The sequence below is a fragment of the Papio anubis genome, chromosome 18 (genome assembly GCF_008728515.1).
Source record: "Papio anubis isolate 15944 chromosome 18, Panubis1.0, whole genome shotgun sequence".
NCBI lineage: Eukaryota > Metazoa > Chordata > Mammalia > Primates > Cercopithecidae > Papio > Papio anubis.
This window is the reverse complement of record NC_044993.1, coordinates 54,389,168-54,414,305: the sequence shown is the minus strand read 5'-3', so window position 1 is coordinate 54,414,305 and position 25,138 is coordinate 54,389,168. Positions and strand designations below refer to the sequence as shown.

The 25,138-nt window shown below is 40.2% G+C and overlaps 1 protein-coding gene and 1 non-coding gene across 8 annotated transcripts in view; both read left to right on the top strand.

Moving 5' to 3' along the window:
• Window positions 1–25,138, top strand: part of ACSM3 (acyl-CoA synthetase medium chain family member 3) — a 64,680-nt gene that overhangs the window by 34,457 nt on the left and 5,085 nt on the right. For 4 of the 7 annotated variants that reach the window (XM_003916630.4, XM_017953243.3, XM_009196116.2 and 1 more), the window contains 11 exons: window positions 1,502–1,771; window positions 7,673–7,883; window positions 9,209–9,416; window positions 12,662–12,805; window positions 12,922–13,078; window positions 13,660–13,739; window positions 16,920–17,043; window positions 18,338–18,418; window positions 23,381–23,482; window positions 24,803–24,930; window positions 25,038–25,137. In XM_003916630.4, coding sequence (XP_003916679.1) covers window positions 1,553–1,771; window positions 7,673–7,883; window positions 9,209–9,416; window positions 12,662–12,805; window positions 12,922–13,078; window positions 13,660–13,739; window positions 16,920–17,043; window positions 18,338–18,418; window positions 23,381–23,482; window positions 24,803–24,930; window positions 25,038–25,137 — 1,554 coding nt within the window. In that variant the 5' untranslated portion in view covers window positions 1,502–1,552. Of the gene's footprint in view, window positions 1–1,501; window positions 1,772–7,672; window positions 7,884–9,208; window positions 9,417–12,661; window positions 12,806–12,921; window positions 13,079–13,659; window positions 13,740–16,919; window positions 17,044–18,337; window positions 18,419–23,380; window positions 23,483–23,597; window positions 24,485–24,802; window positions 24,931–25,037; window position 25,138 lie in introns of those variants that run through there. The other 3 variants (XR_002519168.1, XR_641322.3, XM_009196117.4) reach the window with 2 other exon arrangements.
• LOC116271419 lies at window positions 16,446–16,552 on the top strand. The gene has a single exon (XR_004179973.1). It is a non-coding gene; the product is annotated as a U6 spliceosomal RNA (small nuclear RNA).

Sequence of the window (25,138 nt, the reverse complement as noted above, 5' to 3'; positions counted from 1 at the left end):
TGATGATGATGCTGGTTCACAAATCACAGCCTCTAAATCAGTGATTCTCAACCATGGCTGCTGCACATTAAAATCTGAGGACATTTTAAAAAATATAAATGGTCCCAGAGCCCACTCTCAAATATTCTCATTTAATTGATCCAAGACCTAGGCATCAGAGTATTTTTTTTTTTTAATGCTTTCTTGGTGATTCAAATGTACAGCGGGACTGCGAACCACTGCTCTGTTGAAATCCTGTTGAATGATAGTAGAAACATTCAAATGGGAATCCAAAGACCAGAGTTCTAGTTCTAACTCTGGTATGACAGAATAAAGCAGGTTGTTTCCCCTCTCTGGGTTTCCAGTTTTCTTTGCAGGTGAAAAAGGAAAAAGCTGAAACCAGATGGTCTCAGAGGGCTCAAGATCACTGAGTTGTCAGGTCTTCACACAAATAAATGGGAAGGACAGAAGTCCCCATGTTTCCTGATGCATTGGGTATATAACATGATGCCCAAACACCAGGTCTGTTTAGGGTAAAACCGCAATAATTGTAGATGTTAGCTAAACTCTCCATTTAGCTGACATCTGCAATTATGTATTGTTTTGGCAATGTATCAATACAGAAATGCTTCCACATAGCCAGACTGCCTTACAGCTAGAATTGTAGTTAGAATGATGATTTAATGATTATGAGAGTAATATGTATTGCAGTGTAAGAAATTTGGAAAATTACAGGAAGTATAATGAGAACTTCAAACACTCATAATCCCTAGAACTGCATTTTTAACAGCCTCAACCAAGTAAATGACATTGTGATCAAATGATATCCCACAGAAGCAGGCAATGGCCGAGAGGGGCCTCCCCCACAAAAGTCCTAAATATTAAAGCCCCATTATTACATCTCTAGTAAATGCAACTCCAAGCCTGGACTTGAAAGTAGCATGGGCCCCTATTGAGAGCATGGGAACTGCAGCCTATCAACTAGACAGTTTATAAACTGTGACAGTGCTTTCATGTCTAATTTTTATTGGGCTACTCTCGATTTCTTCATCTACAGATTATCCACTGTGAAAAAGGCTCCTTAACATTTCTGCCCTACTTTGAAATCTGCAGGTGAAAGATATTAGACAAGAAGGCGTAGCCCTTTGCTTTCAGTGAGATTAAGTGGGTGACCCAGATCTTTACTTCTTTAGAAATGCATGTGGGAGTCAATAGTGCACAGTATTCTGGAGAATGGACTAGGACCTGAAAGTTCTGGGTTCACATCCAGCCAATGCCTCTTACTAGTCATTTTCTCAATCTGTAAACAGAGATGATAATAGTACGTACTTCACAGGGTTTCTCTGAGCCTTTAATAAGAAAGTGTATATAAAACACTGAGCACAGTGTTTGGAACACAGAGTGTATGCAGAAAATGGTACCATCATGATGATTATCAATAATAATAACGAAACTCAGCCACTTTGGGGTATGGCTACCTTCAGGACAGAAACAAATATATGTCCTTTTGCTGGTCTTTTAGATGAATTGGTCTCTGTGCAAATCCTGAGTGCTAAAGTTTCCAACAAGACTGATGCTAGCTTGTGTCACCATGAAGATGCTACATCATGCCAAGTGTTTTCAGCGCCTAACAATTTTTGGTTCTGTGAGGGCATTGCATAAAGATAATAGAAGAGCAACCCCTCAGAATTTTTCCAACTATGAATCCATGAAACAGGACTTCAGACTGGAGATTCCAGAGTATTTCAACTTTGCTAAAGATGTCCTGGACCAATGGACTAATATGGAAAAGGTATGGGGGAAGGGCGAGTCAGACCACAATTTCTCAACTGGGAGTGATTTTACCCCTAGGTAACATCTCTAATGTCTGGAAATATTTTTGTTGCCATGATAGGGGCAGAGGCAGTTGCTATTGGCATTTAACAGGCAAAAGCCAGGGATTCTACTAAATATCCCATAATGCACAGGGCAGCCTCCAGAACAAAGAATTATTTGACCCGAAATGTCAATAGTTCCATGGTTAGTTGAGAGACCCTGGATTACATAAATGTAGAATTCTAGGTTGACTTAAAAAAAAAAAAAAAAAAAAAAAAGGAGAAGAGTGAAAAGTAATTCCGAGAGTCAGAAATGGTAGAAAAGGAGGCACAGAAAAATCTTTGGGGAAAATATAAAGGATGCAAGAATTCTCACTTATTGGAAAGAAAAATGATCAGGCTAAATGGGAAATGATTTGGGCCAAAAGAAACGACGTGGCTTCCAATGTCTAGAAATAGGGACCCCAAGTTATTATTTTTCCTGTTATTTTTAGTTATGTAATAATTATACATAGTTATGGGGTACAGAGATATTTTTTGATACATGTATAAAATGTGTAGTGATCAAATCAGGGTAATTAGACTACCCATCATCTCAAACATGCATCATTTCTTTGTGCTGGGAGCATTCAAAATCCTCTCTCCTAGCTTTTTGAACATATACAATAAATTATTCTTAACTGTTTTCACTCTACAGTGCTATAGAACACTAGAACTCATTCCTCCCATCTAGCTATAATTTTGCATCCCTTACCCAACCTCTTTCTATCCTCCTCTCCCCACTACCCTTCTCAGTCTCTAATAGCCACAATTCCACTCTCTACTTCTATGAGCTCTTTTCAGGCTGGAGTGCAGTGGTGTGATCTCAGCCCACTACAACCTCCGCCTCAGGAGTTCAAGCGATTCTCGTGCCTCAGCCTTCGGAGTAGCTGGGACTACAGGCACCTGCCACCATGCCAGCTAATTTTTGTATTTTTAGTAGAGACAGGGTTTTGCCATGTTAGCCAGGCTGACCGTGAACTCCTGGTCTCAAGTGATCTGCCCACCTTGGCCTCCCAAAGCGCTGGTATTACAGGTGTGAGCCACCCATTGCACTGGGCCGAGCTCCTTTTTTTAAAAATTTTTTTTATTTTTTATTTTTTTAAGAGACAGTGTCTTACTCTGTTGCCCAGGCTGAAGTTCAGTGAAGCTCATTTTTTTTTAAGCTCCCACATATGAGTAAGAACATGTGGCATTTATCTTTCCATGTCTGACTTATTTCACTTAACATAATGTCCTCCAACTTCATACATGTTGCCACAAATAACCGATTTTCATTCTTTTTTATGGCTGAATAGTATTGCACTGCGTATATATACCACATTTTCTTTATCCATTCATCTGTTGATGGACACTTAAGTTGATTCCATATCTTGGCTATTATGTACAGTGCTACAATAAACATGGTAGTGCAGATATCTCTTTGATAGACTGATTTCCTTTCCTTTGAAAAAATACCCAGTGGTGAGATTGCTAAATCATGTGGTAGTTCTATTTTTAGGTTTTTTAGAAGTCTTTGTATTGTTTTCTGCAATGGCGTACTAATTTATATTCTCACCAATAGTGTTTAAGAGTTCCCTTTTCTCCACATCCTCTCAAGCATTTGTTATCTTTTGTCTTTTTGATAATAGCCATTCTAACTGGGTTAAGATCATATCTCATTGTGGTTTTGATTTGAACTACCCTGATGATTAATGATGTTGAGCATATTTGCATATACTTGCTGCCAATTAGTATGTCTTTTGAGAAATGTCTATTCAGATTCTATGCCCATTTTTTAATTGAATTATTTGTTTGGTTTTTTGTTTGGTTGGTGGTGGTGGTTGTTTTTGGTGTTGGTTTATTTGCATTCCCTGTATATTCTGAATATTAATTCCTTGTCAGGTGAATAGTTCACAAATATTTTATCCCATTCTACATCCTGTCTCTTCTCTCTGTTGATTGCTTCCTTTACTGTTCGGAAGCTTTTTACCTCTGTATAGTCCCATTTGTCTGTTTTTGTTTTTGTTGCCTGTGTTTTCATATCCTTATCGCTAAAATATTTGCTTAGAGGCGTCTCAGAGCCTACTCTGGCTCAGGAAGCTGCCTGAGTTTATTAAATGTATTATAAAATTTGTAAAAATTAAAAAATTAAAATTAAAATTAAAAATAAAACATTTGCCTAGATCAATGACTTGAAGCATTTGCGCTGTTTTCTTCAGTTGTTTTATAGTTTTGAGTCTTACATTTAAGTCTATAATCCAGTTTGAGTTGATTTTTGTATATGGTGAAAGATAGGGCTCTAGTCTTAGTCTACTGCATATGGATACCACTTTTCCTCGGACCATGTACTGAAGAGGATATCCTTTCCTCAGTGTATGCTCTTGGCACCTTTGTTGAAAATCTGTTATTTCTGGGTTCTCTATTCTGTTTCATTGGTCTCTGCATCTGTTTTTATGCCAGTACCGTGCTGTTTTGGTTACTATAGCTCTGTAGTGTGATTTGAAGTTAGGAAGTGTGGTGTCTTTGTCTAGTTTTGGTGTCAGGGTAATGCTGACTGGTAGAATGCACTAGGAAGAATTCCTTCTTCTTTAATTTTTAAAAATATTTTCAGAAAAATTAATGTTAGAACTGGGAGTGGTGGCTCACGCTTATAATCCCAGCACTTTAGGAGGCCGAGGAGGGTGGATCACCTGAGGTCAGGAGTTCGAGACCAGCCTGGCCAACATGGTTAAACCGCGTCTCTACTAAAAATACAAAAATTAGCCTGGCATGGTGGTGCATGCCTGTAATCCCAGCTACTAGGGAGGCTGAGGCAGGAGAATCGCTTTAACCTGGGAGGCAGAGGTTGCAGTGAACCGAGATCACACCATTGCACTCCAGCCTAGACGACAAGAATGAGACTCCATCTTGGCGTGAACCTGGGAGGCGGAGCTTGCAGTGAGCCGAGATCGTGCCACTGCACTTCAGCCTGGGCGACAGAGCGAGACTCTGTCTCAAAAAAAAAAGAAAAAGATGTAGTGTTAGTTCTTTTTTAAAAGTTTGGTAGAATTCAGCAGTAAAGCCATCCAATTCTGGGCTTTTTATTACTGGTTCAATCTCATTACACATTATTGGTCTGTTCAGGTTTTCTATCATGGTAGGTTATGTGTGTCCAGGACTTTATCCATTTCCTCTACGTTTTCCAATTTGCTGGCATATAGTTGTTCATAACAGTCTTTAATGATCCTTTGTATTTCTGTGGTACAGTTGTAATGTCTCCTTTTTCATTTCTGATTTTATTTATTTGGGTCTTCTCTCTTTTTTTCTTAATCTAACTAAAGATTTGTCTATTTTGTTTTTCTTCAAAAAAATTTGTTTTGTTGATCTTTTGTAATTTTTGCCTCAATTTCATTTATTTCTGCTCTGATCTTTATTATTTCTTTCTTTCTACTAATTTTGGGTTTAGTTTGTCATTACTTTTCTTGTTCCTTGAGGTGCATTCTTAGATTGTTTATTTGAAATATTTCTGCTTTTTTGATATAGGTGTTTATGGCTATAAACTTCCCTCTTAACACTGTGTTTGCTTTATCTCATTGATTTTGATATGTTTCCATTTTCATTAGTTTCAAGAAATTTTTTGCTTTCCTTCTCAATTTCATCATCGACTCGCTGGTCATTCAGGAGCATATTGTTTAATTTCCATGTATGTGTACACTTTCCAAAGTTCCTCATTACTGATATCTAGTTTTATTCCATTGTGGTCTAAGAACATACTTGGTATGATTTCAATTTTTAAAAATTTGTTGAAATTTGTTTTGTGCCCTAACATATGGTCTATTCTGGAGAATATGCCATGTGCTGATGAGAAGAAGAATGTGTATTCTGTAGCTGTTGGATAAAATGTTGTGTAAATATCTGTTAGGTCCATTTGGTCCAAAGTGCAGTGTAAAACCAATGTTTCTTTGTTAATTTTCTGTCTAGATGATCCGTCTAATGCCGAGGGTGGAGTGTTAAAGTCCCAAACATTGTTGTATTGGAGTCTATCTGTTTACATCTAATGATATTTGCTTTACATATCTGGGTGCACTGATATTGGGTGCATATATATTTACAATTGTTATATCCTCTTGCTGAATTGATCTATTTATCATTATATAATGACCTTCTTTGCCTCTTTTTATGTTTACTGACTTAAAGTCTATTTCACGTGATATAAGTGTAGCTATTCCTGCACACTTTCGGTTTCTATTTGTTTGAAATATTGTTTTCCATCTCTTCATTTTCTATGTATATCTTTTTTTTTTGACAGAGTCTCACTCTGTCGCCAGGCTGGAGTGCAGTGGCGTGATCTCAGCTCACTGCAACCTCCGCCTCCTGGATTCAAGTGATTCTACTGCCTCAGCCTCCCAAGTAGCTGGGACTACAGGTGCATGCCATCATGCCCAGCTAATTTTTGTATTTTTAGTAGAGACAGGTTTCACCATGTTGGCCAGTATAGTCTCAGTCTCTTGACTTCGTGTTCCCCCCTCCTCGGCCTCCCAAAGTGCTGGGATTACAGGCATGAGCCACCACGCCTGGCCCTATCTATGTGTATCTTTACAGGTGAAGTCAGTTTCTTGTAGGCAGCCTATAGTTGGGTCTTGTTTTTTATCCATTCAGTCAGTCCATACAGTCCATATCTTTTAACTGGGGAATTTAAACTGTTTACATTCAAGATTGTTATTGATAGGTATTATTTTGTTCATCATGAGGGTGCCAGCAGTGGCTCCAGTGGGTCCCAGGCAGGCTGATTCTCAGGCTCCCAGGTGGTGTGCATGGGTACTGTCAGTAGTGGTGGTAAGCCTCAAGTGAGTCAGACCTCAGGTCCTTTGGCAGTGCACATGGATACTTGTAGTAGTGGCGGCCTGAATGGGCCAGTCCTTGGGTCCCCAGATGGCAATGCAGGCACAAAGCGGCTCTGCCACGAGAGGGGGCAAGATCATGTTCATGGCAGCAGGCTCAGGAAGGTAGCTCTCAGGCTCTGGGGAGTGTGCTTTAGTGCCTTATGTCCTGGGGCAGCCTCCCTGATGTGCTGGACTGCCTGTTCCCTGGGGTGTTGAGTGCTGTGTGTAGGCTCGGGTGCCAGTGGCCTGGCCGTATCACTGGATCCACCTGGTGTTGGAATGCTGCAGCCCTCTAGGGGAATGTGTGGAGATGTCAGCAAGGCCCCAGGGATGTGGAGATGCAGGGGCTATTGGCCCGAGGGCAAGATGTAGTATGGTGGTAGCTCTGTTCCTAAAATGATGCCATGCTGTAGCAGCTCGGATCCTGGGGTTTCTTGCAGGGGGACCTGGTATGAACTTCCTCTCTGGAACAATGTTATACTATAGTAGTGTACTATACTCTACAGCGTTCACTAGGCTCAGGGCCTGTGAGGACAGAGGGGCTCTCCTGTAGGTGGTTTTTCAGGCATCTGTGATGGGAATGTGGACTGCTGAGGATCTTCCACTTACATTTTCCCCAAAAGAGGGAGTCCCTCTGGATTCTGTGCTGATCCTGGCCAGCTGCTGTTCTTCCCTCTCTATACTTTCATCTCTAGTTTTCAGGTCTCAGAGAGTTTTGTCACTTCCTTGCTAAATTCCAGTGTTATCCTTTGACATTCTATTTGTCATGTGGTTATCTGCTCACTGTCTTGGTCCTTCTGGTAGGAGGTTAGTATTGGGCATCTCTAGTCATCCATCTGGATGGTGTCTCCCCCAGAGTTATTTCCAAATACTCCCTCCATATTCTAACTAATGACTTGTGAATTTTCTTCAGCTAATCTATTCCATTGAGTCAGTTGGCCCAGAATTTAGCTGTATAACAACCTTTAAATCTGTGACTGGTTTGTCTTTCCTCAGGCTGGAAAGAAACCTTCAAATCCAGCCTTCTGGTGGATCAATGGAAAAGGAGAAGAGGTGCGATGGAGTTTTGAGGAACTGGGATCTCTGTCCAGAAAATTTGCCAATATACTTTCAGAAGCCTGTTCCCTACAAAGAGGAGATCGGGTAATTCTGATTCTGCCCAGGGTCCCAGAGTGGTGGCTTGCAAATGTGGCCTGTCTGCGAACAGGTTAGTAATGTTTGCTTTCTGATCATATTTAATACAAAGCTGGATGGGAGATTTTCCAGAACACCTAAGTAATCATGATACATTGATTCTGGTGTGGGCTTATTGTCACAGAGTGCCTTTAAATTGTATGAAAGTGTTAGGCCATAGTAGGCTAATTCCTTATCCCTAGATGGAACATCTTTAAAAGATAACCTTAGCGTTACAGCCTCACAAAAATTGTTGTGTTACCCTGATTAGAAAAAAAAAAAAGATATTCTAAAGAACCTGTTTTCTGGTCCTGGTTGTCGGTTTCTTGAAGAACCCTGCTGGAGAGGACTGGTCCTTCCCAAAGTGAAATGATGAGCCAGTGTCAAGAGTCCGGGAATGGCAGACATGTGTTCCCCAATTGTCTTGCCTCCTGTGTCACCTGGGAAGAGCAAAACCTATTGTGAAGTGAATGCTTTCCATCCCTCTCTTAAGGGTCTGGGACTTAAGGGTGGCGGGGCCCAGGAGGAAGATCTATATATTTTTGAGAGTCCATTTATCCTTTGAGAAAATAATACCCAAAGCTTACTGAGCACGGTTCTAAGTTCTTTACATGTTTTAACTCATTTAATCCCCTAATTATCCTGTAAGAGAAGTACTATTATTGTCATATCGTTTTATAGATGCAGAACCTGAAGCTCACAGAGGTGAAGTGGCTTGTCCCAAGTCCCAGCTATAAGAGTGTCTGGTTCTAGGACACTCTTAATCCTTATACTTCATCTTGCAGTATAATATACAACCAGCAGGAATAGAACCACAGAAAAGATGAATGCCTCCACCCGTCCTTTTGGAAAGAAATCATAAAGCAATCATATACGTTTTAAGAGGCACTAAGCTAAAGTGGTGAAGTGTACAGTTCTGGAGTCAGGCTACAGGGTTCAGTTCCTGCACTGTCACTTACTACTTAAGTGATATCTTGGGCAAGTTATTCATAGTTGTTATGTTTGGGGATTTTTTTTGGTGGGGACTGAATGAGTTAAAACATATAATCAAATAATAAATATTGGTTAATATTACTTTTCAATCAAAACCTTCTTCAAGCTCAAAGTTATGGATGGTCTTCAAATAAAGAATAATTATCCAGTATTTAACATGCTTTCATGTTAGGCCAAAAGGGTCATAGACTCTGAAATCCCTTGAAAGGCAAAAGCAGATAAGTGGAAGTAAGATAAATAGATACCTTCCTGGTAAACTGACTAACTCATTCTGAGAAATACAGAATGTATAGATGGTATCTACACTACTCTAACTAACATAATGAAGCCTTTTTTCTAAACACTGTTTCTTTTCTGCCCCTTTAGGGACAGTTTTAATTCCAGGAACCACTCAGCTGACCCAGAAAGACATTCTCTACAGACTACAATCTTCAAAAGCAAACTGCATCATCACCAATGATGTTTTAGCCCCAGCAGTAGATGCTATTGCACCCAAATGTGAAAATCTGCACTCCAAGCTGATCGTATCAGAGAACTCCAGAGAGGGGTGGGGGAACCTTAAGGAGATGATGAAGTGAGTAGCCATGCTTATTATAGAACAGCTTCCCAAAAGGAAGGGCAACAATAAAAAGATATTAAATCTAGTAGTGATTAGAAAAATGCAAATTAAAGCAACAGGCAAAGAGAACAGTTGGTAGTTGTTGCTGCATTAATAGTACTAAACTCTGAAGTAGGAAGGAGCTTGGAGTGCTTTTTGTAGGTTGGGATCCCCTGAGATGGAGATTGGTGTATAGGAAGTTTATTAAGGAGTTCTTTTGGGATTAACACCTGTGAAGGATGGGTAAGAATGTAGGATTGGGCAGAGAAAGAAATTTATTTGCGATGGATTCCCTACAAAGCCTTCAGTCAACCCCCTGGGACCTCTGAAGGTTGAACAGCTCCTCAAAGCTGTTCCCAGCTAAAGCAAGAGGTCCTGGCCTTTATACACCCACATTGATCAGTAATTGGATGTGGGTTGTCCCTAAGAGTCAAGACCTTTAACAAAGCAGCTCTCTTCAGTCAAGGCAATCTCTAAAGAGGGCTCCCAGCACCTGTGGGGATTAAGACCTTCATTCCTGCAGAGGGCTCTTGGAAGTGCAGCAGAGCATCAATCACAGAGCTGTTATGATCTCCCAGGGAAATTGATCACAGTCAGTCCTCCAGTGTTGGCTATCCCATTCCCTTGCTGACAGCAACACTGGTATCAGGTTAAAATAAGAAAAATGCTTAATGTTAATGGATGCTATTATAAAACTGAATTTCACTGATGCTGAAGCCTAGCATGGAGTGCTTCCATGGGTTACTTGGAACTCTTGCCAGGTACTGGTTAATTCTTAGAATTGGGCTGGCAGCAAAGTCCTTCTCTAGAATGAGCTTCCTACCTTTACTCAAGGATTTGGGAGCATGCTTGCAACTATGGACTTTTTCCTACCGCATTTAAAATCGCTAATATCGAGTTCTTGCCAAAGGCCAAGTACTGTTCTAATAAAAATAATGTTATAATTGCAATCATAGTTAATATTGATATGGTTATGTGCCAGAAACTATTCTAAGGACTTCAGATATATTACCTCATGTAAACCTCACAGCAACCTAGGGACTACAATTATACGCTGAATAAGGTCAAATGCTCGTACCTGGCAGAGCTAACTTTCAAACCCAGGCAGTATGGGGGCTGAGCCTACACTCCTCACTTCTGTATGTACTGCCTCTACTAAGAGATCAGTACGATAACCCTGCCTCAGGTTTGAGGGCAACAGTATCGGTGATGGAAGTGATAGGAACACAGCTATAGATACTATTTTTTTTTTTCTTTAGACGGAGTCTCGGAGTCTCGCTCTGTTGCCCAGGCTGGAGTGCAGTGGCGCAATCTTGGCTTACAACCTCCGCCTCCCGAGTTCAAGCAGTTCTCCTGCCTCAGCCTTCCAAGTAGCTGGGATTACAGGCATGTCCCACTATGCCCAGCTAATCTTTTGTATTTTTAGTAGAGACAGGGTTTCACCGTGTTAGCCGGGATGGTCTCAATCTCCTGACCTCATGATCTGCCTGCCTCGGCCTTCCAAAGTGCTGGGATTACAGGTGTGAGCCACTTCGCCTGGCCTATAGACAGTATTTTTAATTAACTAAGATAATTATGAAATCATAGACTGAACACTTGGTGTAGCTTTGTCAGGTTTTGAAAACAGCTTTTCAGCCAGGCGTGGTGGCTGATGCTTGTAAATCATCACTTTAGGAGGCTGAGGTGGGATGATGGTTTGAGTCCAGGAGTTCAAGACCAGCTTGGGAAACATAGTGAAACCTCTTCTCTACATAAATAAAAATAAGTAGCCAGGCGTGATGATGCACATCTGTAGTCCCAGCCTACTTGGGAGGCTGAGGTAGGAAGTTTGCTTGAACGCAGGAGGTCAAGGCTGCAATGAGCTGTGATTGAGCCACTGCACTCCAGCCTGGGTGAGAGACAGAGACTCTGTCTTTAAAAAAAAAAAAAAAAAAAAGGAAGGAAGGAAGAAAAGAAAATAGCTTTTCTATATTTCTCATGAATGGCCTGGAATGGCCTTTTTGTTTCTACTCACTCTCATCCCCACATGCCTGGATAAATCCGTGTGCATCTTAGACACTTGATATGTATGCGTGCAGCTGCCCTAATGTGTAATTTGTATAGAAGTCTGATTATCCTTTGGAACTAAAAGGTTTTCTTTCTCTTTAACTGGAATTCTTTCTTCCCTGGATGGATGGTTAGATCCTGTTCAATGTTATTGTCTACTATATCCAGAAGGTCTATATATGTAGACTCCCTTGTGGGAAACAGAAAAACCATCCTTTCATAGTTGGCAAACTTTTTTTCTTTTTTTTTTTTTGGAGCCAGAGTCTTGCTCTGTCACCTAGGCTGGAGTAGAGTGGCTCGATCTTGGCTCACTGCAACCTCCACCTCCCAGGTTCAAGCAATTCTCAGCCTCCTGAGTAGCTGGGATTACAGGTATGTGTCACTGTTCCTGGCTAATTTTTGTATTTTCAGTAGAGACAGGGTTTCTCCATTTTGGCCAGGCTGGTCTCGAACTCCTGACCTCAGGTAATTCACCCGCCTCAGCCTCCCAAAGTGCTGGGATTACAGGCATGAGCCACCATGCCCACCCTCAGCAAACATTTTCTGTAAAAGGGACAGAGAATAAATACTTAAGGCCTTGCAGGCCATATAGTCAGTCTCATCACAGCTACTCAACTCTGCCATTGCAGTGTGAAAGCAACCACAGATAATACATCAATGAATAGGCAATAACATTTTACTTACAGAAACAAGAGGCAGGTCAGATTTTGCCAGTAGGCTGTAGTTCGTTGGCCCATCAGTACCCGTGACTTTTACTAACATGTATTGTATTAACATACCCATTTTTAAAAACCACATTTTAAAGCATCCATAGGGGAGGGAAGGGGAAAATTCTTCCTTATCCATGATTGCAAGATCACAGACTCCTCACTCTGCGGGAGGTATGATAAAAATCTCAAGTTTTAAAAATGCTTCAGTCCTTCTTGATCGTAGACTAAAAAGCTAGGAAAGCAGCTATTACACATGAGCTTTTGATGACAAAGTTGAGTTTTGATTCTAGAAAGCCCCAAAAGGATAGAGAAAGTGATGGCTTTTACCCTGTAATTCAGGCTAACCCACTGGCACCTGATTCACGACATGAAGAGGTTCAAGTAGATAGCTTCTCAAAATGTTTCAGTGGTAACAGTCTATGATGCTGTGTTTAACATGCAGTCACTGTAGTTTTTCCTTTGCAGATGTGCCAGTGACAGCCACACCTGTGTGAAGACAAAACACAATGAGATCATGGCCATGTTCTTTACCAGTGGAACAAGTGGATATCCGAAAATGACTGCACACACCCACAGCAGTTTTGGCTTAGGATTATCTGTAAATGGAAGGTATACTTCCACAGAAGTGCAACTTGAAGTGTCAAAACTGCAAAGATGATGACTTATGTCCTGGTCTTTTATATTTACTTTCCTATGTACATCAGGGCTACTCTTTGTTTTCCCAGGTTCTGGCTAGATTTAACACCCTCAGATGTGATGTGGAATACCTCAGATACGGGCTGGGCAAAGTCTGCCTGGAGTAGTGTTTTTTCTCCATGGATCCAGGGAGCATGTGTATTCGCACACCATTTACCCCGTTTTGAGCCAACTTCTGTCTTGCAAGTAAGCCAAAGCACAGGGAGGTCAATATTTAGAAGTGCATTAAGCAGTATGGCTGACAGAACTGGTGAATAAAGCAACTTGCAGAGATCAGAGTAGACAATATGATTTAAGATGTGTCACATCCAGAAAGTCAATAAGCCTGAAAAGATACAGTCGGCCCCCTCTGTATCTACAGGTTCTGCAGCCTCTGATTCTGCCAGCCACGTATTGAAAATATTTGGGAAGAAAAACAAAAAAACAAAATACAACAATTAAAAAAATGCAAATAAAAAATACCATGTAACAAATATATACATAGCATTTACATTGTTTTAGGCAGCATAAATAATCTAGAGATTTAAAGTTTACGGGAGGATATGCATAGGTTATATGCAAATACCACACAATTTTATATAAGGAACTTAAGCATTCCTGGAACCAATCCTGCAGACACTGAGGGATGATTCTACAAGAAACGGTAAGAATGCATTTACATTAACATTAACATAAACAATGTTTAAATTGTGCTGCGCCAACCAAAGACATTTAAGCACTTATTAAAGTTGTAGTAAGACCAAGAGTTTGCTTTTTCTAAATTGCAGACACTCTCCAAGTACCCCATTACAGTCTTCTGTTCAGCAGCAACTGTATACCGAATGCTTGTACAGAATGATATGGCCAGGTAAGAAATGTTAATAAATAGGCATTTAGTGGGCGGAGGAGAGAAGAGGAAGCTATAAAATAAAAGATCTTTCTGCCTGAAACATAGCTCCAAGCCAGTAGACACAGGATTTAGCAATTTCTCCTCTTCCTCTTTCTCCTTCTTGCCTGCATTCTGTAAATGATAATTACTGTGTCCAGGGCAGGCTACCCCAAACAAGAAGAAAGTGAGGGTTCAGCTACATCTATAGCTCTAAGCCCAGTGGTTATGGGTAAGAAGATGGTAAATCTTTTGGATGATGGCTTTCTTTGGGCTGAGAAAATAGAGAACTTGCTTCTATTTGGAACCTTATCCCAGCAGATAGAAAAGAGGATTCAAATGCTGATTCCATTTGAAACGGTGCATTGGTAATCCGAAAAGAAAAACAACCCCTGTTTCTCTTTGTTTTGTCTATTTGTTTGTTTTTTGTTTTGTTTTATTTCAATAGGGTTTGGGGGAACAGGTAGTGTTTGGTTACATGAATAAGTTCTTTAGTGGTGATTTCTGAGATTTTGGTGCACCCATCATGCAAGCAGTATACACTGTACCCAATGTGTAGTCTTTTATCCCTCACCCACCTCCCACCCTTATCCCAGAGTCCCCACAGTCCATTATATCATTTTTATGCTTTTGCATCCTCATAACTCAGCTCCCAGCAACCACTATTTTACTATATTCACAACACTCAATACTCCTGGTCTCCAGATGTAAGGGATCTTTTCCCACACATTGACCAATTCTCCAACATCAATATGACATTATCTCCCTGGAGGCAGCATCATATCCCACAGGTTAATGACTCAGTCCCACAAGGCTGTTTCCCATTTCAAATGGTAATCACAAATCCAGGCTGTCAGCTGCGCATATGACCAAATGGCTATAAATCAGAGGTTCCCATGACCCTTCCTTGGGTTTAGTAATTTGTCATGATGGCTCACAGAATGCAGGAAAACACTTACTTACATTTCCCGGCTTATTATAAAAGATATGATAAAAGTTACAGATGAATAGCTAGCCAGATGAAGAGGTACATAGGGTGAGGTCCACAAGGTCCCAAGTGCAGCAGCTTCTGTCCCTGTGGAGTGGGGGTGCACTACCTTTCCGGCACGTGGTGCTCTCCAAACCTCATATTTCAGGGATTTTTTTTTTTGGAGGCTCCATTATGTAGGCATGATTGATTATTAAGTCAATCTCCAGCTCTTCTCCTTTCCCTGAAGAATGGGGGTGAGGCTGAAAGTGCCAAGCTTCTATTCCTGGCTTGGCCTTTCTGGTGACCAACCCCTATATGGGAGCCCCATTGAGAGTCACCTCATGAGAACAAAAGACAATTCTATCACCCAGGAAATTCCATGGAATTTAGAAGCTCTGTGTCAGGAACTACAGTCAAAGGCAAAATATTAGAACAAAAGATACTCCTAGCACACCCATCACTTGGGAAATTACAAAGGTTTTAGACGCTCTGGGCCAGGAACCCAGGATGAAGACCCAGTACAGGTTGAGTATCCCTTATCCAAAATGCTTGAGACCAGAAGTCTTTTGGATTTCAGATTGTTTTGGATTTTGGAATATTTGCATTACACTGGTTGGGCTGCCCTAATCCACAAACATGAAACCCGAAATCCTCCAATGAGTATTTCCTTGGAGCATCATGTCAGTGCTAAAAAAGTTTCAGATGTTGGAGCACTTTGGATTTAGAATTTTCAGATTAAAGATACTCAACATCTATGTATTTCTTGTTATAGCACATATCACGGGTAAATATATTTAAATTGATGTTATTTAATTATCGAATAGGAAATAATTCACCTGCCTTAAAAGTCAAAAGGTATAAAAAAAATACACAGTGAAAGGGTTTGCTTCAAACCTTGTCCCCAGTGACCCAGTCCTCTTCCATGGAGGCAAACTGAGTTTCCAGTTTCTTGTCTATTCTCCCTGAAAATACACAAACTAATACACATGTGTTCTCCCCTTCTCTATTTTTTTTTTTTTTTTTTTTTTGAGACGGAGTCTTGCTCTGTCACCCAGGCTGGAGTGCAGTGGCACAATCTCAGCTCACTGCAACCTCTGCCTCCTGTTCAAGCAATTCTCCTGGCTCAGCCACCTGAGCATCTAGGATTACAGGTGTGCACAACCATGCCTGGCTACTTTTTGTATTTTTGGTGGAGATGGGGTTCTGCCATGTTGGCCAGGCAGGTCTCGAACTCCTGACATCAGGTGATCCACCCACCTCTGCCTCCCAAAGTGCTGGGATTACAGGCGTGAGCCACCACACCTGGCCTCCCCTTCTCTGTTATAAACATAAATGGGATCACAAGATTCACACAGTTCTGCACCTTGCTTTTTTCCCCTAACAATACATTCTGGCACTGTGTTGTGCAATATGGTAGCCACTAACCACAGATAGTTATTTCAATATAAATATTAATTAAATAAAATTAAAAATTCAATCCCTCAGTTATACTAGTCCTGTTTCAAGTGTTCAATATTCATATAGGGCTACCATATACTGTAGTGGGTACAGTAGATTACAGAGTACTTCCATCATGACAGAAAGTTCTATTGGACAGCACTGTCCAAGAGCTTCCTCATTTTTTATAACTGCATAGTATTCCATTGTATAAATATCCCACCATCAGTTTAACCAAACAATTGGTAAACTTTTCATTGCTGATTTAAAGTGTTATCATGGTGCTCGCTTCAGCAGCACATACACTAAGATTGGAATGATACAGAGCAGATTACCATGGCCTCTGCATAAGGATGACATGCAAATTTTTGAAGCAGTCCATGAAAACATAAAAATGAAAACAAAATAAAATAAAATGTTATTATGGGGTACCTTCCCTAAGAACAGAATGACTTTCTTTGTAATAAATTACACCTCCACCCCAAAACGGGGGGTGAAGAAAAACTAGTATTTGGGATGTTCTAATATCATTCTATGATATTAGAATGATTTATCTTTTAATATTTTTATTTTTAATTTGTGTAGGTGCATAGTAGATGTATCTATTTATGGGGTAAAATGGTTTGTTTTGTGCCAGGGAGAGGAATTAAAAAGCAACTAAAACATTTTATATTGAAGTTCATAAGAAATAATCCTTAATTTTCACTTCTCTCCATTTTTCCTCCTAAATCTAACTTATCTGGTTTTCTGAGAAGCTATAAGTTTAAAAGCTTAAAGCACTGTGTGAGTGCTGGGGAACCAATCACCCCTGATGTGACTGAAAAATGGAGAAACAAGACGGGCCTAGATATCTACGAAGGATATGGACAGACTGAAACGGTACCTGACCTCACTGAAAAGACATAGCTGGACTCCATTTAGTCAGATGAATAAAAACCAAAGTGTCCAGTGTCTCCTTACGATTATTTGAGGGATAAGAGTTGAGTGGTTAGAAAATGTTTAAAAAACAATGCTTGCAAGAACCTAACTGCAAAAAAGCTCTGTTAACAGATAGCTGTTTAAATAGCCATTCACTGACAAACACCACTGTTAATGGATCAGAGTAAGGGCAATTACAATTTTTTTTTAATGAAATAATACTGGATCTACTGAAAGAAAGAATTCCTCCCAATGTGATAGGGAAGTATCTTATTTAGAGCTGCCTCGAAACGGAAAATGCTGAGCTCCTTGCTGCCTGAAATATTAAGAGTTTGCTGGACAGCTCCTTAGCAACAATACTCTAAAAAGGATTTTTTTTTTTTTTTTTTTTTGAGACGGAGTCTCGCTCTGTCGCCCAGGCTGGAGTGCAGTGGCCGGATCTCAGCTCACTGCAAGCTGCGCCTCCCGGGTTTACACCATTTTCCTGCCTCAGCCTCCCGAGTAGCTGGGGCTACAGGCGCCCACCACCTCGCCCGGCTAGTTTTTTGTATTTTTTTTTAGTAGAGAAGGGGTTTCACCATGTTAGCCAGGATGGTCTCAATCTCCTGACCTCGTGATCCTTCCGTCTCGGCCTCCCAAAGTGCTGGGATTACAGCCTTGAGCCACCGCGCCCGGCCTAAAAAGGATTTTTTAAAGAGCTCATAGAGATAAGGAATAAGAAATTCTAGAGGAAATGAATGAAATAAGAACAAAAAAATGAAATAACAATAAATAATGAAATGGGAAAAAAGAACAACAGTGGTTATTTTGTGCAAGAGGGAGGAGTAAGATGAAATAGATAAGAGAAAGGTTGAAAAAACTTTTCACAATGTGTCTTTATAATGCTTCAATTTATGAACCATGATAATGCATCACCTGGTAAAAAATGAAAATATCAAAAATAAAAACAAAAATTGAAAAATTCATGAACTAGAAATAGCATAGCAAGTATCATGCTAATACAAATGCAAATGTTAGCATACTCATGTTTTGATAAATATGGATATATGAGTAATTATTCTTATAACTATATTTTATACATATGCATGTATTTATATGTTGTTTATCACTACATTCCATGAGAGTATAGTGTTCATTCTGAGCTTAGTTCATAATAAGTGTTCAATAAATAATTTGTTGAATGAATGCATGATAGATGAATAAATTTTAAGTGACTTGTAATGTTATCTTACTTTTTCTTCTTCTTCTTAACTAGGTGCTAATCTGTGGAAATTTTAAGGGAATGAAAATTAAACCTGGCTCAATGGGAAAACCTTCTCCTGCTTTTGATGTTAAGGTTTGCACATCCCCTTCCAGAAGAATGCTTAACAACCCAATCTGTACACTATCTACCTACCGCTTACCCCCCATATAAACTCTCTTCGTTATGATGGTGATTCCATTTTACTTCCATGATACTTTAATTTTTATTAATAGATGAAAATGAGTTAGAAATGTTAGCTTATTGGTCTCCATTATTTTGCAGATACCTATATTGTACTATACAGTTCTAAGCATTTAATTAATGTTAACCGATTAGGCTGGACGCAGTGGCTCACGCCTTTAATCCCAACACTTCGGGAGGCCAAGGCAGGAGCATCGCTTGAGCCCAGGAGTTCAAGAATGAAGAGGTGGCTTGCCCCTCCACACCTGTGGGTGTTTCTCGTTAGGTGGAACGAGAGACTTGAGAAAAGAAATAAGACACAGAGACAAAGTATAGAGAAAGAAAAGCGGGGGCCCAGGGGACCGGCGCTCAGCTTACAGAGGACCCACGCCGGCACCGGTCTCTGAGTTCCCTTAGTATTTACTATAGATAATTATCTTTACCATCTTAAAGATAAGGGAGTGGCAGGACAATAGGATCGTTTTTAGGGAGGAAATCAGCAGTAAGACATAAGAACAAGGATCTCTGTGACATGAATAAGTTTAAAGGAAAATCCTGTGCCTTGAGATAAACCTTTTAGCAGCATTGTTTCATCCTATCACATGGGGATAAACCTTGGACAATACCTAGCTTTTCTAGGAACAAAGACACACCCTGCACGCCCAAAATCCATTAAACCTTGAGTTACCACAGCACATGTCTCTTGCAAGGACAAGGTTGGGGGTAGGGTCACAGATTAACAGCATTTCAAATACAGAACAAAATGGAGTCTCTTATGTCTATAGACACAGTAACAGGCTGATCTCTTTCTTTTCCCCACAAAGAACAGCCTGGGTAACAATGTGAGACTTTGTCTCTACAAAAAAATATAAAAAACTAGCCAGGTGTGGTAGTATGTGCCTGTGGTCCCAGCTACTCAGAAGGCTGAGACAGGAGGATTGCTTGAGTCTGGGAGCTTGGGGCTGCAGTGAGCCATGATCACACTACTGCACTCCAACTTGGGCCACAGAGCAAGACTTTGTCTCTAAATAAATAAATATTAACCCATTGAATTTCCAGAAGAAACCCTATGAGAAGCATACTAATATTAGAACCATTTTACAAATGAGGCAACAAAGAGGTAAAAGAACTTACCAGAGGTCACACAGCTAATAGCTGCTAGAGTCGGGCTTCAATCCCAAATAGTCTGGTTCCAATATCTGCACTCTAAACCACAACACAACACTGTCCTCTCAGGCGAGGTAGGTCAAGACCTTCTGAGGAGGTCAGCTAGGCCCAAAGAGGCTTCAGTTTACAGTGGCTACAGCACTTTCCCTCTCTGCTCCCAAGCCTGCCTGGCCATTTCCAGTCTTTCTGTATCCACTGCCATTGCTACCACCCGATGCCTAGGAGGCATTCCAATTCCCCATCGGCAAACTTTATATAGGATTAAAATTGTTCTCTGATCAACCCAGCTTCAAAGCTGGGTGTAGCCAAAGGAACTTACATGTCCCAAAATAAACTCATCATAAGTTGAAAACATCCTAAGTCACAAATGCATGGCTGACTGGGAACTGTGACTTACTGTTGCTGCCCAGCATCTAGAGAGAAGGACGGTTTCAACTGAATGGTTATCTCTTTCACACCATTGTAAAGTTGGGAAATAGTAGGTTCAACCCATCTTAATTCAGAGACCCATCTGTACGTTAAGAGAGAGCAAAAGCAGCAAAAATATGGATGAATTAACAGAGTACAGCTCTTAGATAAATGTTTCCCAAGCTTATTTGATCATAAACATCATATGGATATGTATTAAAAATACTAATTATCAGGCCCCTGGAGAGACCAATTCAATAGATTTGGAGTGGGACTCTGGAATCTGAAATCTTGTGATTTTTAACAAGCACCTCCAGGTCGTTTTTAGGATCAAGTAAGTTTGAGAGAGTTTAGATGAACTTCATTGCTGTTGTAACTCTTTATAGAATAAACCCAATCCTGGGTCCTTTCTGTCACTTTAACCTTGCTATGGGAACCTTGTCTCAAGATAGGATAGCCTAGTGGTTCAACTGTATCTCTGCTATTCACTAGCTGAGTGTCTGTGGGTACACTGTTAAAGCTCTCTAAGTTCCAGTTTCCTATTTTGTAAAGCTGGGACTAGAGGGACCAATCTGTCTGTTTGCCTGGGACTTATCTGGTTTTAGCACTTAAGGCAATACATCATGAAGAACCAATCCCCCACAACCCCTCACCACTTCAGTCCCCAGATGGTTGGTAACCCAAATAATAACAGAACTGATTTCATAGGTTTCTTGTGATGATTAAAGAAGACAATATGTTTAAAGAGCATATCAGAATGCTTAGTATGTAATGAAGAGCCAAAAGATGGGTGCTGTTATTTACCTCTGCCTCACATTCCTCTTTGAAAAGCTTCTCTAAGAAAAATTGGTAGGAGAGCCCTAGTTGCATTCCATAAACAGGCTTAACAATAGTTTGTTGGTTAACAGGCTACCTTAGGTTGAAGAAAGAAATATTGATAATTAAGCACGCTCATGTCTGCATTACAGGGAAGTTGATATGTAACACAGCAATGTTCTTTTTCTTCCTCCCTTAATAGCAATTCCCAATATGCATGGCTATCAGGGTCTTACAGGCACAGCTGTACTCACAGTGATCCCAACTGCAAGGTACCCCCACCTGTTCCACATTAAGTTGAGCCCAGTGGTTTTCTAGAGCAGCTATCTTTGAATGCAAATATGATGAGACAGAGAGGAAAACAGTACTCTGCCTGCATCCCCACTCATTTTTAACTCTTTCCACGGGCCGTTATTACTGGGCTTCTTGTTCCTTAGCTAAGAGCATCTGCAGTAACATTCTGGCATCTGGGGATGTGTTCCAACAAGGTGAATATTCCTACAGCTTCAAAGCCCAACCTTTATACTCTTCTTTGTGTGCTTTTAAATACTCATAATTTTCATGTTTAAACATTTTAAGACCCTATGAACAATGAGGAACATGATTCTCCCCAGACACAGAAGATTTTTTGTATATTCCCATCTATTAAAATCTGTGATAAGTACCTGGAACTTTTAAAATACTTCCTTTCCGTCAATAATTCCTTCATACCTGGAACCATGTATTTCTTTAGATCACTGGGTGGGAATTTATATATTTTTTTATTTGCAAGAGCTTAAAGAGAAGTTTTTACACTTAGAATTCCTTTGCCATTTAAGTTTCTCATTCAGCACATAAGCCCCTTTCCTTTTGGAAAGTGCTAGATAAGTATTATACTTATTCTCCATGCAGGCCACACCTCAGGTTTGAAGGTATCTGAAGAACATATATAAAAGCAGACTTTTGATACTTAGACACAGCTAAAAGTCATTTAGAGCAAATTCTGATATATAAAATCAGCAATCAACTTGAGAAATGCTAATCTGATTTTTTTAAATTGGATTAAACTCTCTGGAGGCATTGCACAGAGGAATGTAATGATTAAAAGCATGTGACCTGGAGTGTAAGTGGTGAGATTTGGATTCCAGCTCAATCATGCACAGTGTTAAACGCTCTGCACCTCAGTTTCCTCATGTGTAAAATGGGCATAAAAGTTCTAACCATATAGGGCTACAGTAAGGAATAGGTACATGTAAAGTACTTAAAGGTTTAGCATTGATTACTTAGCATGTAGTAAGTACTTAATAAATGCTAGTTACTGTTAGACACTTCAGGGAATGATGAGGATTGGAGAGAGGGTAAGAGAGCAAGGCTGTGGCTTACTCAGCATTGTCAACCAGAGAATATTCCCCTTTTCCTGTTTACTTATATTGGGCTTCCGAAGTAAGGTTCTGTAGGTTCCACAGCTAAGCAAAGTTTGAAAACCAGTAATGAAGACGTTTATTTATCAAAAGGAAAAGATAAGACCTAGTACTAAATGATAAAAACAGGTTGACAAAACTGTATATTACAAAGCAATCCTGTTTTTCTTTTTTTTCTTTTTTTTTGGAAATGGAGTTTCACTCTTTGCCCAGGCTGGAGTGCAATGGCATGATCTCGGCTCACTGCAACCTCCCCCTCCTGGGTTCAAGCAATTCTCCCGCTCAGCCTCCCAAGTGGCTGGGATTACAGGTGCCCGCTACCACGCCTGGCTAATTTTTCTATTTTTAGTAGAGATGAGGTTTCACCATGTTGCTCAGGCTGGTCTTGAACTGCTGACCTCAGGCGATCCACCCACCTCGGCCTCCAAAGTGCTGGGATTACAGGTGTGACCCATCGCGCCCAGCCAGCAATCCTATTTTTCTATTTGTCTACATTGTCTCAAAGGATATTACCAAAATTAGATTATTGCTGGATGGTAAAATTTAAAAAAAAAAATTTTATCCTTCTTTCACATGTTCATAACCTGTATTTAATATTTTATGCAATAATAATTTCAATAAATATATCTCTCTTAGGAATTTAAAGTATATTTAAAATGTTTTTTGGGCCAGGTGCAGTGGCTCATGCCTATAATCCCAGCACTTTGGGAGGCCAAGGCTGGAGTATCACTTGAAACTGGGAACCAGCCTGGGAAACATAACAAGACCCTCATCCCTACAAAAAATAAAAATAAACATTAGCTGAGCATAATGGCATGTGCTTATAGCCCCAGCTACTTGGGAAGCTGAGGTGTGAGGACTGTTTGAGACCAGGAGTTTGACGCAGCAGTGAGTTATAAGCTATGATTGCACCACTGCACTCCAGCCTGGGTGACAAAGTGAGACCTTGTCTCATACACACAAAATTTTTTTTTAAGTCTTCGTTTTTAAATGGCAAAAGCCAAAACAAACCTTGCAAAGTTAATATTTAAGCTGTGACATTAAACAAAAATTTCCTTAAATAAATCGTTCTATTTTATCCTAGATTGTAGATGTAAATGGCAATGTTCTACCTCCTGGACAAGAAGGAGATATTGGCATTCAAGTTCTACCTAACCGACCATTTGGCCTTTTTGCTCATTATGCAGTAAGTGACTTACTAAATAATCTCTTATTTTCTATTTTATTTCTCAAGTGCTTGGTAACAATCCCTGTTTGCCACAAAACATACCTAGGATAGATACTTGATCCTTTCTTGACAGATTGGTTGTCCTGAATAGTAATCCCAAAGACAAGAAATTGAAGAAATACCCAAATTCTTGCTGAAGAAAAGCATGCTGGTCTCCTGAGGCTAGATCACTGTTCCAGGTCCATGAAGGCAAGAGGAAGGGACCCTAGAAAGAAGATGGCCTCTTATCATCCCATGATCCTCTCATTTATCAAACAAAACCCGCTCATTTTCCTGAAATCCAAGTAGTGCTCTTTCTTTTCAGGAAGAGTGAGAGGGACAGGGGATGCGGGGGTGGTGGGATTAAGCAAATGTCTTTCACAAGAGGCTTTCTAAGCTCCTTACTGTTTGCAAGAATATTTTCATCTCTAATCACAGTATACAAATTAGAGCAAAGTCTCTATCATATAGTAAAAGATCCAGATGCTACTTGCCCATGTATTTTATATAATTTAACAGTATCTTGTTCATTTTTCTTATGTCAGACTTGCAGAACCAGTTCTATTATTGTGTAAAAGAAAACAAAACACAAAAACAAAACAAACCTGTCTGCTCTTTATTAGGTGTCAGTGCTTTCTTTTGACTCCGAGTATTTACTTCTCTCTTTTCCTGCCAGCATTATATATTAATCAGTTAGCAAAAGACTTAATTTAGTTTACTCCTCTGAGCTCCTGCAATATTTATTTTGTAATCTAAGAAAAATCTTAAGATGGAAACATGCCTAATCTTTGAAACTGTAGTTTACCTTTCTTCTGTTGGGCTAGCTCCATGCTGGAATTTCATCCTTATTTTCACACTCTATCTCTTCCTAACTCTAATGCTTCTGAAAGGAGCCAAACTTTTCTGCTTCCTTGAACATTTAAAAATCCAACTGAGGGCCGGGAGTGGTGGCTCATGCCTGTAATCTCAGCACTTTGGGAGGCTGAGGTGGGCGGATCACTTGAGGTAAGGAGTTTAACACCAGCCTGGTCAACATGGGGAAACTCCATCTCTGCGAAAATATACAAAAATTAGCCAGGCGTGGTGGTGCACGTCTATAGTCCCAGCTACTTGGGAGGCTGAGGCAGGAGAATTGCTTGAACCCGGGAGGCAGAGGTTGCAGTGAGCCAAGATCGTACTACTGCACTCCAGCCTGGGTGATAGAATGAGACTCTGTCTCGGGGAGAAAAAAAAAAAAAAATTCCAGTTGACCAGAGGAGTTGGATTCACAATAACAACAAAATGCTATTTGCTTTGCAGGATGATCCTGCAAAAACAGCTTCAACTCTACGAGGCAATTTCTATATCACTGGGGACAGAGGGTATATGGATGAAGATGGGTATTTTTGGTTTGTTGCAAGATCAGATGATATCATATTATCCTCTGGGTAATTTTCTTTTCCATATGTGCATATTGTCTGTGTTAACTGGTGATCAGTGTTCTAGAGTGAACCTGTCACTCACCTGTATATATTCCTGCCATGTGTGTTTCTAGTTATCGAATTGGACCATTTGAGGTAGAAAATGCCCTGAATGAACACCCTTCAGTTGCAGAGTCAGCTGTTGTCAGCAGCCCAGACCCCATCAGAGGAGAGG